Genomic DNA, 19,923 nt, shown 5'->3' on the forward strand with positions numbered 1-19,923 from the left:
TCTTTGTTTTTCAGTGAGAGTAGCCTGTGAAACCTGAGTTTTCTAGCCTTCCCAGGTTACCCTATCATTTCAGGTCCAAATAAAGGACAGAGGCCCCATCTGTCTCTGAGGGGATTTCTGAGGGTTCTAGAGTCCTGAGGTCCCAGGTGCTTCCCTTTCACTCCAAACTGCTCCTGGCCCTACTTTGGTCAACTCTGGCTAGTTCCATGGGGCCCCAGCCCTGTCATGCCCCAAACACACACAAACATAGGCAGAAGTGCAGTCTCCCCTCAGGGTTAATGTTCTGGCCAAGAGCGGCTTTTCAGCTGGCAGAAGGGCTGCTCCAGCTGCCTCCCCTGAGCAGATTAGCACCACCTTCATAGGGCTGACTGTTTAATCAATCATCAGAGAGTTTATAGAGTCACGTATTGATTTTAAAGAGAGAAGACTGGCAACCTGATTAATGTGCACCTGTTCTGTTACACCTTTATTTAACCTTGTCTCTGAATGCCCAGGTCGACGTGATGGGCATGGCGGAGGAACCTGACTGGTCTGCCTACCGCTCACTCACTATTGGTGCCGACTGTAGATGAATCCCTCTGGTGAGTTGTTCCTGTTTTGCAGGGATTGCTGTCCATTAGATCTGTGAGGCATGTAGCCTCCATGTGTTTGAGGGTATTTCCCCCGCATACCTTGTCAATAGTTGGTGTAGCTGGTCAGAAATAACCATTGTTAACTAGCTGACTCCCTTCATTCTATTCTGTGGAGCAAAGGTCCTGGGCCTAGGGAGGCCTGGATTCCCATGCCTGTCCTGCCTCTAAACAGGTGGGTCACCAGTCTTGGATTCAGTTTCTTCATCTGTAAGTTGAGAGTCTGTTGGCTTTCTAGGACTTCCACAGGCTAGGGAGCTTAAACAGCAGAAGTGTGTTTTCTCACAGTTCTGGAGGCCGGAAGTCCAAGGTCAAGGTGTCAGTGGGATTGATTTCTTCTGAGGTCTCCCTCCTTGGCTTGCAGATGACCGCCTTCCCCCTGTCTTCATGTAGTCTTTCCTCTGTGCATGTCTGTGCCCTGATCTCATCTTGTAAGGACACCAGTCATGTGGATTAGCTCCCCCTGCCTTGTAACCTCATTTTACCTGAATCACCTCTTTAAAGGTCTTGTCTCCAAATGCAGTCACATTCCAAGGTACTGGAGGTTAGGACTTCACCATATGAATTGGGGAGGATACAGACCATCCCATAGCAGGGGGTGAGGTGCCGTTGGTGCAGGGTGCTCAATCAATGGTTTTCTAATGCTCTGAGGAGACCCCTGAGACTCGAGTGACCAACTGTCTTGGTTTGCCCAGTTCTGAGAGGTGTCCCAGGACACGGACTTCCAGTGCTAACCTGAGGCAGCCCCAGGCAGACTGGAGTGGTTGGTCACCCCGTTGGTCTCCTGAAGGAGGCACAGGACAGGCACTTGGTTCCCCAGCCCGCCTCAGCCGGAGCTGTACTGCTTCTCTCAGTTTGTCCATCAGCATTCTAAATGAGATTTCATTTCACAGAAGGATGTTGTGGCCAAAAATAATTAGCAAACCACTTGATTCGATGGCCTCTGCAGTCTTTTCCCGCTGCCACATTCCCTGATTTAATTTCACTTGCACACACACACCAAATTCCAGCCACTGGTCTGAAGCACGTTACTGATTGGAGAAAAACGAATTTGGTTCTTGTTTGGTGTGTGGCTCAGGGTGAAATAAAACAGCAGGAAGCTCTGTCAAGCCTTGCCTGTTCTGAAGCCCAACTTGGTGCTGGGCCCTTGTGATGGCAGATGACACTCGCTGAGTGCTCACTGTGCCCACTTTATTCTATCATCATCCCCTCATCCTCACATAGTGACTCTGTGAAGTAGGATGCAGCAGCACCATGATGGGGCGCAAAGAGATGAGGCTACTCTCAGAGCTGGTCTGGGCGGGGCCTGGGTTTTGCAGGCAATTTGACTTGAGCGCCTCTGTGTCAAGGCACTGAGCCCAGATGCAAGTGTCCCTTCTGGTGGGGCCACAGGGACCGTCTATGTAGGCTGATGGGCCCGGTTCTTCCCTCTAGAAAGCACATCTCACTCCCCTCTGTATCCCTTCTTGTCTGGCCTTGACCAGCACCCCTAGCCAGTCCGCTTTCTGCTCTTGTAGAAGCTGAGCCTAGAGGAGTTCTCAAAGTGTTGAGGGGTTTTGGTGACCTTGCAATAAAGGACACTGAAACATATGGTGCCAAAATTATTCCCTTGCTAATTCTCTTTTATGTCTTCTGATGATGTTAGGGAAAAGTTTGTGCTAGTCTTTTTAAAATAAATTTTTTATTGAAGTGTAGTTGATTAACAATCTTAGTTTCAGATACATAGCAAAGAGATTCAGTTATACATATACATATATATATATATATATATATATATATATATATATATATATATATGTATTTTCAGATTTTTTCCATTATATGTTATTACAAGAAATTGAATACAGTTCCCTATGTTATGTACAGTAGGACCTTGTTGTTTATCTATTTTGTATATAGTAATGTGTGTCTATTAATTCCCCAACCCCTAATTTATCCCTCCCCACCCTTTCCCCTTTGGTAACCATAGTTTGTTTTCTATGTCTGTGAATCTGGTTTGTAAATAGAATTTTTATCTTTTTTTTTTTTTTTTTAGATTCTAGTCTAGAGATTTAGATTTGCTAGTCTTTAATTCCACCCTGTCACTCCATGATCTTCCTTTCTCCAACAGAACAGAGGGCAACAGCATCTGGCTGGACTTGGACAACTATTGTTTTTAGCATAATCATCTTTTTTCAATAATTTTGATATATGGCAAATGATTTAGGGAAGGGATATAAAGTGCCTTTAAAGGACATTTGTTTGTATGCAAAAGCAAGTAATATACATGTAGTTAGTAACTAATAGTGCAGGTAATGTACACGTGTGGCAAAAATTGTGAAACACCTGGTGAGAAAGATTGATTTTGTGAAACGCTGGCCAGGAGGAAAGGTTTGTTTGTTCCAATCTTGAAATAGTGGTTGAAAGGCAGGAGGTGTGTGTCCAGTTGACCATTTATGGTCAGTGTCTCAGCCCAGGGTGAGCCTGCACTGGTCTCTCGAGGTGCTGGTTGGAGGACCCTTAAGAGCATGGTACACCTGCCAGGTGAACCCTGGAAGGACAGATTCCCTTCCAGTATCAACTCCACAGCTATTGGGATTTTGTTTTGTTTTGTTTTGGTAATGGTTTTCAGTATCTTTGAAATGTTCCCATCAGAAAGAGTAAGGATAAAAAGTAGATTTTTGTTCCAAGTCAGAAGGCTGTGTCTTGAGAGACTGCAGTCTAGAAGATAATTAGAATTAGAAGTATTAGAAGTACAAATTGGATTGCCCAGCGTGAGGCAGAAGTGCTCACCCTGGGCGGACACCCAGCCACGGTGTCAGGGTTGAATGCTGTGGCTCGTGCTGTTGGAGCCTGATGGCCCCTTCCCTGGGGTTAGAAGCAGACTGGGGTTGGGACCCTTCTAGCCTGGGAGCAACGGGGCTTTTTTGTGGGATCAGTCTCGGGTGACTTTGTTTGCCTATCAAGCTTGCTGCTGGTACTTAAAAGGTCTTAAACTCCACGGAGCTGTGTCCTTATTAAATCAAGTACTGCTAAGGCAGAGTGAGTTTGCAGCTTCTGGTTAACCACTCAGTGCGATTCCCACACTATGCTGTTGCTGTGTGGATGGGGCCTGGGCTTGACTAATCCTTGCAGGACCCAAGACCTGGATGGCAGTGGTTACTGTGCACTGACTGATGCCTGGTACGGGCACCAGATCCTTCTTCCTAACAGCCCAGACTTTGCACATAGAGGCTGGATACTGGATTCCAGTGACCATCAGGGAGGCCTGGTCTAGGTACTATAACCTGGGCACAAAGATCTTAGACCTATGGCTTTCAGCCATTTTCACTGGCAGCAAAAGCAGCCACCACTCAGCAACCTAGAGTGATGATTGTCTGGTCATGACTGGACCTCCTCTTTGGCCATTTTACTCCCTCCTGCAGTGTGAATATAATCTCTCCTTTTAGAATTGTGTTTTCAAAGATGTTTCAGAATCATGTCCGCCACCTCTCTGTCTTCTACCCTCATGTCTTAAGGAGGCTTCAAATCCCTTTTAAAAAAATCTAGTTAAAACAGAACAGGAAAAGAAAACAAAAGTATCACAGGGTTGTTGGTTAAGAAATAAATATATTTTTTCCCATTAAAAAAAATTGACATATAGTTGATTTACAATGTTGTGTTAGTTTCAGATGTACAGTAAAGAGATTCAGTTATACATATACATACACATATTCTTTCTCAGATTATTTTCTGTTATAGGTTATTACAAGATATTTAATATAGTTCTCTGTGCTATATGGTAGATTGAAAAAAAATATTCTTTTTTCAGAAGCCCACTGGTGCTAATAATCCTGTGATCTGCTGCACATAACAAACTCTTCTTCCCACCAGGAAACATCTGTATGGATTGTTTCATTACAACCCCACAATGCTTGGACTTGAGTCACTTCCAGATCCTACAGATACCTGGGAAATTATAGAGACCATAGGTAAAGGCACCTATGGCAAGGTCTACAAAGTAACTAACAAGAGAGATGGGAGCCTGGCTGCAGTAAAAATTCTAGATCCAATCAGTGTAAGTAATGGTTATAAATTATAACCACAATATAGTGTTTCATGCACACTGAGCTTTCAACTTCTTTCCTGGTTCTATGGATAATTTTCTAGGGATAATGAAACCTGACTTAAAATCTCAAAATGAGTTATACGTCCTCAGATCATCTGAATGAACGGACTCCATTTGGAGTTAAAACTGTCCTTGATTTTCCCTTTTTTGTCCATTTTACTATTGTTTTGGTTTTGGTCCCCTGGGCTCTTCAAAAGTTATTCTCTTGGAAAGAGTGATATATTTGGCTTATACAGAGGCTGGTCTCTCAATAAGTTACAAAGTCATCCAGACTTGTGGTATTCAGTCATCTTACCTTGGCATCCTATTTCAGAATACTGAACACCGAGGTTATAATGCTGTGCACTGTTTTGCACAGTGTGGTTATGTGCCCTATCCTGGTTGGGTCCCTTTGAGCTATTTCTCCATAATTGCTTTGCATATTCAGACATTTTTAAATTAAAAAAATCTTTATAATATTATTAAAATATGTAATGAAGATATTTTGTTGATATAATAGTTAGAAAGCTTTAGTTGGGCTCTAAATATCCAGTGTTAGGTTTTTTCAAGATATGTTAATGATGCCATTAAAATGCAGACTAAATATGCTTTATTAACTGGTTGCTTGATCATGATATCATACCTGTACCCTTCCCCACACATTATACCTAATCCAACATGCATTTTGTACCTTGTGTAGGATATGGATGAAGAGATTGAGGCAGAATACAACATTTTGCAGTTTCTTCCAAATCATCCCAACGTTGTAAAGTTTTATGGGATGTTTTACAAGGCGGATCACTGTGTGGGAGGACAGCTGTGGCTGGTCCTGGAGGTAAGAGGCTCCCATTGAGTAAACAGCAATTCAGACAGAGTGCCAAGGGCAAGCAGAGCCATTGTTGCCTAAATAGTAGAAGACACACATTTGGGGAGGTGGTCCCTCCTGCATGTCACAGGTACCTCACCAGATGTGGTGTCCTCCTCTGCAGTTCTTACAGGTAGTCTGTGTGCTGAGAATGTTCACATTTCTCTGCTTCAAAAGTTTAATAATCTTTTCTTCTAACAGAGAAATATAGTTGGAAATGTTATTTTCTACCCTAAGCTGGAAACATTTCATAGAAAACATGTTCCAATTGATTGGAACATGTTTTCTAAAACTGTTAACCCAAGGTTTTCTCGTTTGCCAAGTTTGAATCAGCCCATTTATGTTCACTAATCATCATCTTAGGTTGGATTCCCTGAAAACAGACTCTAAGAATTGTGTATGGCAGGGTATTGGAGGGCTCCTGCAGGAGCTAGACCTGGAAGGACGTGAGGAAGGTGGGATTAGGGAAGGGAGACACTGAACAGCAGTGTGGTTGCCACAGAGGTCTCAGCCTGTCCTCAGGGAGACAAAGGCCTGGGATGCTCTTGCAGGGTTCTCCTGGATTTTATCTCTGCATCAGATGGTCACTGACTGCATGCCACCCTGGGAGGGGGTGTGGCCTTGGGGGAGGCAGTTCCCTGTAGCTGGGCACAATTCCTGGTGAGAGGTGCCACTGGGACCTGGGAACAGGGAGCAGCTGATATTCCTGGCAGCATGTGCTCTGAAGGGAGCACCACTGTATCCACTGTAGTATTGCTTTTCTTCTCCCTTGTTAATGGGTATGATGCAGAAGAGTCTGTTCCTTACAAGTCCAGTTCCTCCATGGGCCTAAAATGGCAAAGACACAATGACAACATATGAAATCAGTATTTTTGGACAGCTCTGTTATATTGCCTCATGCTCACTAGGCCCACCCTGTTCTGCTCTGGACTCCACCCCTCTGTGGCAGCATATGCCTCCATGCCTGAGGTCACACATGTGATCCAGGAGCCCAGGGACATATGTGAAAGCTTTAAGAGAGAAGCAACAAAGGAGAGGCCAGCCCTCGATTCACCCACCATCTGGGGTCTCTTGTCAAAACCTTCCACCTGGCTCTGGGAGGGCCTGAGCATGAGACAATGTATACTGGCTGCCGTAGCAACCATGTATGGGGGAATTCATTTATTCTGTTCCAGTGGGATAATCTGCAGGGAACCTGTCTTGAACTTTTCTGTCACATCAATTGCCTTCCTCAGAATATAAAGATTTAAGGGGTTTTGGTTTTCAGAAACCATCTTTGTCTGTTTAGTTGGCTGTTAAGTCATGTAACACATTCTCAAAGTATCATCTTTTGGATTTTATTATTTCCTACCCCTCCCTGAGAATATTACAGATTTTACCCTGCCATTGAAGCTCTAGAATAACATTAGTTTTTTGAATGCTGATTTTTATGAGACATGGAAAGTGTCGTTTCCAGGGTCTCTGATTATATTCTTCTTAAGCTGTGTAAGATCTCTGTGTTTTAAACCTCATTATGATTTGATAATGTTAAGTACAGTGACCAAGAAGTCTTAGTTTCTTTTCATTTTACCCCCTGACTCAAAAAGACTCTGCATTCAGACATAGAAAACTGGAACTTCCAGGAATTTTCCAAGGTCAAAAAAGGGGTCTTCCCTTCCTCCATGTCACCAGGTGGGCCGATGGGCTGCTCAGATCTGTGATCACCTTGAGAATAAATGCTCTTCCTGAGGAGGAGTGACCAGATATAAGCCCAGAAAGGGCCACACCTGGCCTTGAAAGATGAGAAGGAAGCCAGAACTATGAGCTGAGCCTTGTACAGATGCTTCCCTGCAGACTATCCTTGCTTTTCAGGGTGACGACGTGCAGATAATGAGGTTGCTCTGGCACACTGAATTATTCATACCTCAGCAATACAATATGCTGCTATTATACCTTTTGCAGGTTGTGTTGGCCCATGCCAGAGTTGATGGCATGGAGAACCAAGTGTTCTCAGTCTCTTCTGTCCCGGAGTGGTCTGTTCTTGCCAGGCTGCTGGGGATTAGGTTTTGTTCAGTGCCTCCAATATGCTTATAGATACAGGGATTCCTGGGCTCCTAGAGGTGACCAGAACCTTGGCCTTCCTTCAGGTCACTCTCCTAGTGTCCAGTTGATGAAAGGAGACCCAGAGAAGGAGTGACATGCCTATGGTCACATAATGAGTTCCATGGCAGAATTGGAGGAAAACCACACTTCAGCATTTTTCTCCCATCATGTGCTATTGCTGTCAGTGGCACTGCCTTTGGAGTCTGGGGAACATTGGACCTCTGGTTGGGATGGCAGTAGTTCTGTTGCCAGTGACTAGGTTCTTTTCCTGCCCCAGAAAGAATTCAGAGACAAGACGTGGAAGTTAAAAAAGTAAAGTGAGGATTTATTAAGGGATAGATAGAACACTTTCAAGGGGAGAGCAGGCAGACTCTCATGAGGGACTGCCCTGAGTTTCTTTGGCAAGTTGTTTACATAGAGTGTAAAAAATGAATGAGCAGAATATTCATTGGGGAGGGAAGGGTTTGGGGTCATATTCCCTGATTTTCATCCCAACTCCACCTTTCCAAAGGGAGGAGGGATTTTTGTCCGTATTTAGCCTGGATCGAAAGTGTCATGGCGTCGTTGCATGATGGATACTTCTAATCTGCAAGGCTAATTTTATTGAAATGAGGGCATAATAAGCAAAATGTTACGTTCAGACACTGGAGATTCCTGCCTTTTGCCCCCTTTCTTTTTTGGCCACTTTCCAGGCCACTTGCCACCTCAAAATGGCTGCTTATGAGCCCAGAGGTTCCTGCTTTTCTTTCTTTACTCAGGGGCTCTTCTTGTTTACATGATGTATGGTTTCCTGCATTTGGCTCTTGCGCCTCCTGTTTGCCCAATTCCTGCCATTTGGCCTGCGTCTCCCTTTCTCTGCTCATATCTAGCTATCTGCCTGCTCTAACAGTTTCTGATCACACATACACACACACCTCCAACACATGCAGAGCAGATGATGACAGTCCTTGGTCATAGCACCTTGACCATGTTGCTCCATCTGCAACCTTTTTTAAGAGTGCCTTAGGAGACTTGCACAATAAAACTATGATCCATTTAATACTGTCCCCCTCATCCTGTGTGTTGAGATTAAATTTATGTTGCCTTTGGTCTTTCCTTGTCAAATACGATGAAAGGACCAGTGAGAAGCTATTCCACAGAGTAATTCTAGAGGATAGAAAAATGTTATCAATAACCCTCTTAAATCACTACAACTCTGAAAACAAAAGCAAATAAATATGTCATTTCTGAAATTAATTACTAATTTTTAGCAGAAAGCAAGGCAAAGCTTTCTTTCATGACAGATACCTACTATATGAGAAAGATGTGGAGAGACAACACTCATACATAATAATATTTTGGAAAATTTGTGAATAAATTTTATTCTAAGTTAATATTAAATCTGAAAAATCTGTAAGTCCTATCGTCTCTTACCTAAATGAAATATAATAAGATATAAGACCTTTAAGAAAAGCACAGTACTCAGAAAAAATGCCTAGTATGTGCTAAGACATGAAATACGTTTTTCCTTTTTTCCTTTTAATATGAAACCTTCAGTATGTAAATACTGTTCATTTCAACATGAATCATCACATGTTCAAATGAAAAGAATTGGTTTAGGGTTTAGAGTGTTAATAAATAAGAATGTAAAGTAAAAACAAAAAAACAAAGGAACAGTCCTTATATTTTAAAACCAGATAAAAGAATCATTTTTTAAATCTGTTTTTCCCCCCAGAGATCTGTGTATAAGTTCAGTATCTAGAAGCCAGAGGGGGAAAAAGATACTTCTGTTCAGCTTTTGCATTTTACTTAAGGCTCTAAAAAGTCTAGTCTAGGCCCCAATATCATTGCAAGTTAACACTTTAAACCATTTTCACCCATCGATAATGTGGCATGAATCAAGTGAATCATATTAGCAAAGCAGGGTCACAGCGGCACTGTGATGGTCTGGAGCGTAGCCCTGGGCAGTTCTCATTGGTCAGAGAGGGTTGGAAGATACTGGAGCACTGAATGCTGCTGACGCAGATGGCAGGTTCCGGCAGGGTTCTAAAATGAGAATCACTGGCATGCTGGGGGCCCAGAGGAATGTGCAGAACACTTGGGAGTGGAGAAGGGAGGAAATTGAAATGCAGCTGAATTGCATGCTATATCCGTGTGCTGTACGTGCTCAGCAAAAGCAAGAGTGAGAAGCCAAGGCATGGGAGTGATTCTACCCACCCACCATTCTATGCATGCGCCCTGGAGAGAGCCTGAAATGGGAGGTGGAAGTCTTGGGCCCTCCTCCCTCTACTAGTGTGAGCGTCTTCCCAACCTGCCACCCAACCTTCCAGAGATTTTTACCTGCTATCAGTAAAATAAACACAATCTATCTCAATAGTGTGGAGGAAAAATCATGTTTTGGCCTGAGAGGTGAGCAGTGTCCAATGTGGTCCTCTCTAAGGCATCTTCTAGAGTAATTTTGACGATCCTTGACTTTTTGCTTTATGCCCTCTGTAGAACCTAACATCCTTGAGAGATAAAGTGCACTGAACAAAAGGGACTGAAAAATTCTTAATTCTGCCCTCTGACTAGGGCAAATCAACATGCCAGTACAGTATCTACTTGAAAGTTGGAGCTTTGACTAGAATAAAGCTCTGATGATTGTGTTGCATGGGCCATTCTTTAATAACATGGAGGAAAGTTGATGGCTTATTGAGCAAGGAACATTTTATTGCTTGAAATTATGACCATCTTAGCAAATGCACACACTGTGATTGAATCAATATTCAGTGATGTTTTGGAAAATAGATGTGGAATGTAAATGATTTTTCTATTTTTCTTGGTTTGGAACAAAATGTTCATTAAGTTCTAGATGCATCCAGCTGCCACATTTCCTGAATGCTGAGGGCATAGGGAAAAAGGCAGGGATGGAGATATACCTTTGTATTTGAATCTTATGGCTGGCAGAGTGGGCGGAAAGAAAAGCCTGCAGGTGCCAACCCTCAGGGGTAGGGTAGGAGGCTTGGCTGCCTACTTAAAACTCTAAGGGGAGTATTTTATTTGAGGCATTTAAATATAATTCTTTGTCATGCTTTTAAAATATTCAGTCCATTTCACTGAATATTTACTCTTATTAGACAATTGTCAGTATGTACCTGCTTTCCTTTTTTATATCCAAGTACCCAAAGTCCTTTCCCTGTTCCCATGGGCTGCCCTTTTAAAACCTTGCTGGTAGATTTATCAGCTTCACAGGACCACTTTCTCTAAAGGTGCCCTGGGCAGTTTAATTACGTTTCTGTGAACGCAAGAAGTCAGACAGCTCTCAAACTCTGACATTTAGTGAACAAAAGGCACCGATTGAGTCTGATCCTTTTGTTGTTCTTAAATCCACAGCTCAGTTTTGATCCTGCTGACAAAATTGCTGCTCTTAATCCTTCCATAGGTTCCAGAGCTGTGAAGGAAGTTTATAAATTAGCCGCCTATATAAAATACCACTGAATAGGCTCCTATTGCAGAAGTGGCCAGATTTAAAGTAGGGCAAATTTAAAATGAGGTCTCAGGGGAAAATTCCAGGGTTGAGTTAGCTTGACTCATCACCCAGCATTTAATTTTAAGTTTTCTCTGGGTAGAAGGTTAATAGCATGCTTGCAATTCAGTAAAGCATGTGTCTCCCTTAGATGGAAGCCAGGCTGAGGAGTGGCTCTGATGAAGGTGTTAAAGTGCTTTGCAGGTCTGTTACTGCTTTGGCTTTAGAGAATCAACGAACTTTATCGATATTCTTATTCTCACAAGATCCCTAGATTCTGTCTCTTCTTAACTTTTGACATCCAGTTGGTCAGAAATTCCTGTCAATTCTATTTCATAAAAGCCTCCCTTTTCTGCCCCTGATTCTGCGTCCTCAAGACTATTGACTTTCTGACCCTGCTTCTCTTGATTGCTTCAATATCTCCTACTAGGTGTCCAGCTCCCAGGGTCTTCCTATTCTGCCCACCCTCCAATCTGCTACCAAAGTCATCATCTTTCTAGAAATCTGAACAGAGACCTCTACCTAAAACCTGTCGATAGCTTACCATTCCTATCTAATGGTGTATTACGGTATTATGAGTGTGTGTATAGTAATAAAGCCCGTACTCCTTAGCAGTGCACACCTGTCATCTCCTGTCCCCCACCTTTCTTCCCCATCCCCCTGCTCTGGGAATCTGGCCCTTTGTCCTAACAGTAGCAGAACATTTAGAGTTCACAGACACACAGACACAGACACATATATACACATGCAGACAGACACACACACCTCCCTCAGTCTTTTGTGCTCCCTTCCTTTGCACACACAGTGTTCCTTTTCCAGGGCTGCCCTTCTTCTCGTTCACTGGCCATAAGCTCCTTTGTCCTTTGGACTCACTGTATATGTTCCATTCTCTGGGGAGATTTCCCAGACTCTTCCCTCTTCACCCTACCTCAGCAGGGACTGTGATGCATTCATGATGCAGTAATGGGTCATAAAAACTGGACAGTCACACACTGTTGAGAGCAAAGAGGTAAACTGCTTTTTGATAACTGAACTCAACTTTGTCCTTGAGCCCCCAGCCTGCCTAGAGGAGACAGCTGATTTTAACTCTTTCTGTTAAACTTAGTCCACTGAGTGGTTTCTTTGGGAAGGGTCAAGTTCTAGAATTTATATCCCATTTCACAATCCAGCTCAAAGCTTAGTCATTCGGGTAGGAACTTCATTCTCTAATGGTTTTCTCTTTTTCTCTTCCTCTTTGCTTCTCTGGGGTGACATCTGGATCTGGATATAGCAAGTGCTCATGTAAAGCCATGGCAGTGAGGGCAGGGGCCTCCAACTGTGTAGTGACCCCTGAGTCCTTCTACTGTCCGCCTTTGGTGTCTCCCCATGTCCCTGGTCCCTGGTATTCCTTCTTATCATGAAGTCCTCACTGTCTTTCCTTCTTATTTAATCCAGCCTTTTCCCTGTCCCCAAATGGGGCATAAAGTTCTGAATCTCCTGCAAGTCATGAACAGGCTGTAGGGAACTGTTACAATCCCAGGCTTGCTGAGTCTCACCATCTTCTGCTGTCATTCCCACTCAACATGGATACCTCTTTGTTGGCACGAGGCTCCTGTGAAGGGGTCTCCCCTTAGATTCCCAAATAAAGACAGCTTCATAAGAAATGAAATTTCATTATCATTATTCCTTTATACAGACCTTCTCCCCAGGAGGAGGCATCCTCACTCTAACCTTATTCTCTCAAGCTCTCCAAGCTCTGTGCCGTCAGCCCCAGAAAGGCTTTTCTGTTCTTGGATTGAGAACGTCCCTTAGTTCATGTCCTACATTCTTTCATGATCATTATTTGACTCTGGGGTGAATTCTCCAAGTTTTGTTCCTTGAAATATGGAATCAAATTTGGGGAGTCCTGAGAAAATTATTTTATGTTTGTCAAAAGCTTAGCTTTTAAGACTATTCTATGAATCATGACACTGAAAATGCATTCATTGCTCAAGAGAGTATTAGATTGAACACTGAATGTTATTTGCCCTTTCACGGTCACGTAAGACATAGTTGAAATCAGAAGACTGTAGAATCCTCTGGAAGACATTACCCTGGTACTCAACATTAGGGACGTGAGTGATCAGTGTTGAGTTACAAGTTATACCTGTCGTTGATAGAGAGTGGATTCCAAGGACACTTTATATAATCCAAGACTCATGGGACCATTATAGCTCTCCGTGTATTTCACTCCATCTTCAGAGATAGTAATTTTTTTCCTAGTTTTGAAGATTTCTAATTCTGTATTAGATTTTAAGTCAAATACTGTTATTTATGAGCAACTTAAATGGTAAACACATGGGCAGATTCAGCTCCAGGTTATCTTGATTGTTAATGTGTGTGCAAGGTCTCTGCCTCATATGTGGCTGGGAATGGTACACATATCAAACAAAAACATCTGTGCACCGTTTGTTAAAACATTGCAGATGTTCACAACTAGAGTTGAATAGATCCTAATGTATTATTATCCTAATAAAGAATTGTCTTCTTTTAGGAAAGGTGCTAATCTGTACTCCCTCAGCTATCCTTACTTAAGAAAAGTCAGTTGACTCAGGCAGCCACAACCCTGGGGACTCCCCTACTGTTCACTAGTTAATTCCCAAATTGCAGACAAAGTGGCAGGAGGAACCAAGGTCTCTAAAGCAGGGTCTTAACCTTTAGAAGGACCAGAATGGCTCTGAGAATCTGACAAAATCTCTGAATTTTCTCCGCAGAAAAATGCAAGATGCATGTACAATGTGCTTCCTGCAATTTCAAGGTATTTCCATGTCCTACTCACAGCAGTTAAGAACCCTTGATTTAAGATGGCATGTTGCAAACCCAAACCTGCACATTGCCTTCTGCAGTTAGTAAAAATTATCCTGGAAAACCCTTAAGGTACTGTGAAAGAATAGTATACCTGGTTTATGTACTCTCACATCTCAGTAATACACAATACACAGCAAAGAGCAAATGTGAAAGATATGCTTTTACAGTGTTTTTAATTACAAGGGAAAATAAAGAAGTGCATAAAGTTGCTGAACTCCTGAAGTTGAATATGAAAATGTCGAACGCACATGTGCGGCAGCTTCACTCCATACATCTGACATGCGGTGTCAACTCTTCAGAGAGCTGCTGGCTGGACTTCTGATGCTGCAGTGCCAGCATGGGAGCCGGGGAGGTTTGAGATAAAACTTACTTCCTCCCACATATCAAAGGTGTCCATCTCGCCTCTTTTGGTCTTTTTTTTTTTTTTCAAAATGCATGTTTTTTTAAAGATAATACTCATGTAAAATGAAAAATATCAGTCACCATGATTACTTATATACTTTTGAATTTCTAAATAATGACTTGTGCTTTTATATTTCACTTGACAATTTAAAAAATCGACTTCTTGGTTGTGCACTTTCACTCATAAATCATCACCTTGAATAAATACACTCACATACACACAGACTCACAAAGAACTAGATTTGACTGTGTAATGGAAATTTGAAATTTAATTGTTCCAACCTGAAGTTTTGTGATTTGCAAATTTACTCCATTGGGTCAATAATCAGTAGCCTTTTCTTCTTAACATCTTTTTCTTTTCTTTTTGTCTGTGTTCTGCTGTCTCTCTCCCCGGCACCTCCTCTTGCAGCTGTGTAATGGGGGCTCCGTCACCGAGCTGGTCAAAGGTCTACTCAGGTGCGGCCAGCGGCTGGATGAAGCAGTGATCTCATACATCTTATACGGGGCCCTCTTGGTAAGCATGCCCATCAAGCTGGAGGCAGAAGGGGCAGTTTGTCATTGTTTGGCACCCCATACCATATTAACAAGGGGAAACTGCCTTATGGTCTGCAAGGTGTACAGTAGCAGGGAGGTGTAGCCAAATGTGGACTTTGATTAGAATTTCAATAGCATGGTAATTGTTTAAAAGTAACCGTGCAAATTTTCCCTTTCTCTTTCCTGGTGTTTGGTGATGGTGGGACACCATGCAGGGCCTTCAGCATTTGCACAATAACCGAATCATCCACCGTGATGTCAAGGGGAATAACATTCTTCTGACAACAGAAGGAGGAGTTAAGCTCGTTGACTTTGGTAATGACTGTTTGTCGTTTGTTTTCTTGATGTGTGTGGTTTAGCCAAAGGCAACAATTTATTGCAATCTCAGAAGACTGGGGCCTCTCTTCTACACCAAAGGTGGGGGTGCAGTGGGGGTGGGGGGACTTTCGAGTCCCACACAGGCTGGAGGGTGAGGGGTGCACCAGATGGATCACCCTAGGAGATGCTGTTTGTTACTCTATTTTCAACTTTAGAAGCAATTTTATTAAAGATAGAATATAAAAGTGTTTCAAAAGAATTTGGTGGAAAAGCTTGGGTTTTCTGGGAAGGATTTCACATCTCAGGGCAATCATCTATAATTTACATTTTGCCATTTCTTCTTTTGCATGTGAAAAGAGAAAGCAGTTTGGTCTTTCAAATGACTTTCTCTAGCCTTAGGCATACTTATCCCCAGTGAGCAGAAGGTAAAATAGTCCTTTGGGTCTGGAAGCTAATATCCATTTAAATTTTGATTATTGCTGCTACCTGTGAGGCTGCTTGAACTGGAAACATGAACAGGAAAGGGAAGTGTGAGAGAGCAGTGTCAGAGCAGTGTCACCTAAGGCCAGAGAACTATTAAATATCTCCTTGCAACATTAGTGGATTGATAGTCGCAAACCAACAAACCATTTGGCTTTCCTTTTTAAGTCTACTGATTGGTTTAATCTTCTAAATTAGTTCAACAACAGTTAGTACTTCAGCATGATTGTTATAAATAATGAGGAACCATTTACAGAAGCACTTTAAAAATGTTCTTTATCAATAGCAGCATAGTAGGAGAAAAGATTGATGATTTTGAATGTTCATTGTTTTACTGGTAAGAAGAAATTCAGTGTTAAAATGTGTCAGTGAATAATTTGCTCAGAAGAAATTACCCCAAAGTAAATGAAATTACATTAAGTGTACTGGTCTATTTACTAAAAAACAAACTGGAAAAAATAGCAGAGGGGCACTTTGCTCAAGTCTTAAGCTCCTCTTTCTAAGAAATGGTATAACTCTGCAAATGTGCTGTATGCATAACATCAGACAGATTTTGCACAGAATCTGGGAGCAATGAATATGTTATGTGGGAAAGAGCCTAGAAGGATAAGGATGGAGATTAAAGCTGATTTATCCACTCACTAGCTTTATGATTTGGCATGAGGGTGAAGGCTCCTAGTCTTCCAGCAGAAGGTTCCTGATCTTCCAGTTGCTGTGAAAGAAATGTCTAGAAATTAATAACAGAAAAGTATAATTTTTAGAAATCAAAATTGTAGTGGAGAACTTGGTAAAATAGGAAATTTATCCATGGCCAATAGAGTTTAAAGAGCCCTCTTTGGCTTCCTAATAAAGTATAAGAATGCAAATGGTTAGTACAACAACTATTCTCCCACCAAAACAATCCATAGGTCTTTGGCAAATCTATGCCTGATGTTTTCAAAGGTGTGTTCTTTGCTGATGAGTACACATATCCAGGTTTCTAAGTTCTCATCGTCAACAGCACCTTGTCATTCTCTTAAGTGCTGAGTTATACTTCTGCTTGGTATGAAAGAATACCTTGTATTTGTTAAAAAAATTTAAGTTTATAAATTCTTTTCACATTTGTTCTCTTACTTGGTATTTAAGAAGAACACTTTGTGTTAGGTCTAATGAGTAGCATTATCCCCAGTTTGAAGATGAGAAAACTGAGGCTCAGAGTGCGGTTGTCTGCTTGAGGTCATGCAATTAGTAAAAGGCATAATTGGGGTGGAAAACAGGTCTTTTGATGTCCAGTCATCCCGTGTACCGTTACATCCCTTGTGGTAGAAGAAGAGGGCTGGCTGAAGACTAAGGCAGAGTACATTGAAATTATATTAAAATTCAGGTCCCTAGCACTGAGCCCTATATAATAATATTATTAGTCAATTTCTTTTTCCATTTGACAAGTATGTTTTTCTTGACAGGTTTCTAGGCTTCTAGGTAAGATAAGGCACTGAAAACTTTTTATGTCTATGCTGACGCTCTATTATAGATAATGCACATCCATTTTCTTCCTCCCTAAAATAAGCACCATTTTAAGAAAAATGTCTTGTGACTTTTTTTGGAAATATAATAGGAAGATATTTGGGGTTGATCCTAGTTCTTGTTGTTTTCTTTTGATTCCACTTCTGCAGCAGTATAGATAGAAATGTTCATTAGGAAAAAAAATATTCTAGTGATTTAGATAGATTGATGCATCCTTCTACACTGCAGTTGGCAAACTATAGCCTGTCAGCCGAATCCAGCCAGCCTCCTGTTTTTGTGTAGCCTGTGAGTGAAGAGTGATTTTTACATTTTCAAATAGTTGGGGAAAAAATCAAAAGAAGAGTATTTTATCACACTTGAAAATTATATTGCATCCATAAATAACATTTATGGAAACACAGCCACACTTGTTTGTTTCTGTGTTGTCTAAGTTGCTTTTGCACGACAGTGACAGAGTTGAGTAGTTGTGACAGAGCCTCAGGCTCACAAAGCCTAAGATGTTTACTATCTGACCCTTTATGGAAAAAGTTTGCCCATCCCTGGTCTAGCATCATCCTCTGCTCACTGCCCAGTTGTGACACCCTTTTCTCATAGGTGTCTCAGCTCAACTTACCAGTACACGTCTACGAAGAAATACGTCTGTTGGCACCCCGTTCTGGATGGCCCCTGAGGTAAGCAGAGGGCATCTGTTTCTTTGTGTTTGTTGAGAGCGTTGGTGCTTTGCCTTTTTATGGGAAATTATGTGCCACAAAACTTTCAGGAAGAAGAAAATCCTTTGTTCTCATTGAACTGTGAGAGTTCTGGTGAGTGATATTGATGGCACTTAATCTCAGAAAAGCAGGATTAAGTCATAGCTGGCCCATAAGATACCTTCATACAATACCCTCTCCAGAAGATGCGGCCCTCTCCAAGGGTTGTGACTTGTCAAATTCATCCAGCCTTTGTGTAAATTAGAACAAATCACCTTCCCTGGGTAGATGCGGCTCCAGTGACACACGGCTTGGTGAAGACAGATTTCAGCTCCAGTTGGCCTTCGGAACTATGTGCCATGGGCCTGTTTGTTTTTTTGTTACCAGATACATAGAAACTTCTCTTGTGTACTTTTTAAGCTCCTTAGTAAAACCTGGGATTTGGTCCTAATTTAGTTCAGGCATCATCACAGAATCCTCTGATAGATGACACAGGTAGAAGTTTGGGGTGTCTTTGAGCTAGATCTGCATACCCTGAAACACAGGTACAGCTTGGTTTGTCAGGTCAGCATTTAATTCCACAGCACTCTGGCATGTGCCCGAGAGCAGCCCTCTGGTATCCAGCAAATGGGTTCTTTAAATACGAGGACTCAGGCAGTCATCCCCTTAGTGGCCTTTTCATCTTCGTTTGTCTCCATGCTGTCCTTCCTCTGTGTGACTACCATGGTGGTCTCCTAACACAGTAACCGGCTCACACCAATATGCTCAGATTTCTTACGTCGTCTTTGGCCCTGTCTTTCCTACTTGGGTAATGCATAGACCTATTTAGAGAAAAAGAAAACTCCTGCAGATTTGTGTTTACTTAAATCTTAAATGTTTCTTAAGTTGGTTTAAAAAAACATGAAACTAGGTAGACATTCCTTGCCGTTTATATTTATAGAACTGTAAAACCCAAAGGGAAAAACATGTATTATGAAGAGGGGAGGGTATAGCACAGTGGTAGAGTGCATGCTTAGCATACATGAGGTCTTGGGTTCAATCTCCAGTACCTCCATTAAAATAAAATAAATAAATAATTACCTAATTACCCCCCGAAGTTTTTTTTAAAAACATGTATTATGAAAAAACTACAAAACCAGCGATGTTCAAATAAGCAGCTTTAATTTAATGTAACAAATCACATTGTTTTGTGAAATTCAGTTGTCCTCTGCAATATGAATATGTTTCAGAGCATGATGGCACAGATTATTTTGAGTTATTTTGTTATCGTTACTACCATGCACCCATATATGGTGACTCAGTTCTCCCCCTACTTTACTTTTTCAGCGAGAGTGATCTCTTTGTTCAAACAACATCTCCTTTGGCCTCTAACTGGTACATCTCTGTTGGCTTGGTGCCAGTTTAATAATAAACATAAGTATGGGCACCAAAATTATGTGGCAAATGGTCATACAGATTATCTGGAAGGTGTTTTTACCACAGCTTCTCCCATTTTATTATTAATAAAATTATCATTGAAACAGAAACATAAAAATGGTCACAGGGATCTCATGAACCCTGAACCTCATGGGAGACACTATAGGACAAAGTCAAGACTCCTTTGGAAGGAGAACAAAGCCCTTCATATTCCAGCCTCTACTCAGGTTACTTTTCCCTAAATTACTTGTTTTTAATGCCTCAGCAATAGTGAACAACAGATAATTCTCCAAACCCATCCTTATGTATCATTCCTTTAAACTCTTCTGTTTATTGTTACATTATCTGGAGTGGCCCTGGGAACTTAGGAGCATTATTCCTCAATCTTCAAGTTTCATCTCAAGTGCAACTCCCCCAGGAAGCCTTCCCTAATCGTTGGCCAACCCTGAGGCTCTTTTCCCTAAATTTCCACTGCAGTCTTTACACCCTCCACTAGCAAACCACAACCATTGTATTGTAATTGTGGTCTAGTAGGTCTCCCAACAGGACTACAGACCCTAGCAGGGATTTGGGACACCCAGCTCTCAGCATAGTGCTTAATACAAAGTAGGTGCTCAGTAAGTGTCTGT

At 41.9% G+C, this 19,923-nt stretch overlaps 1 protein-coding gene across 2 annotated transcripts in view; it reads left to right on the forward strand.

Moving 5' to 3' along the window:
- The first annotated feature begins 452 nt into the window (after positions 1-452).
- MYO3B (myosin IIIB) overlaps positions 453-19,923 on the forward strand; it is a 346,597-nt gene continuing 327,126 nt past the window's right edge. For both annotated transcript variants that reach the window (XM_074363854.1, XM_074363855.1), the window contains exons 1-6: positions 453-581; positions 4,482-4,665; positions 5,396-5,530; positions 14,764-14,868; positions 15,104-15,203; positions 17,784-17,860. In XM_074363854.1, coding sequence (XP_074219955.1) covers positions 4,519-4,665; positions 5,396-5,530; positions 14,764-14,868; positions 15,104-15,203; positions 17,784-17,860 — 564 coding nt within the window. In that variant the 5' untranslated portion in view covers positions 453-581; positions 4,482-4,518. The remainder of the gene's footprint in view (positions 582-4,481; positions 4,666-5,395; positions 5,531-14,763; positions 14,869-15,103; positions 15,204-17,783; positions 17,861-19,923) is intronic.

This window comes from Camelus bactrianus, chromosome 5, assembly GCF_048773025.1.
Source record: "Camelus bactrianus isolate YW-2024 breed Bactrian camel chromosome 5, ASM4877302v1, whole genome shotgun sequence".
Classification (NCBI taxonomy): Eukaryota; Metazoa; Chordata; class Mammalia; order Artiodactyla; family Camelidae; genus Camelus; species Camelus bactrianus.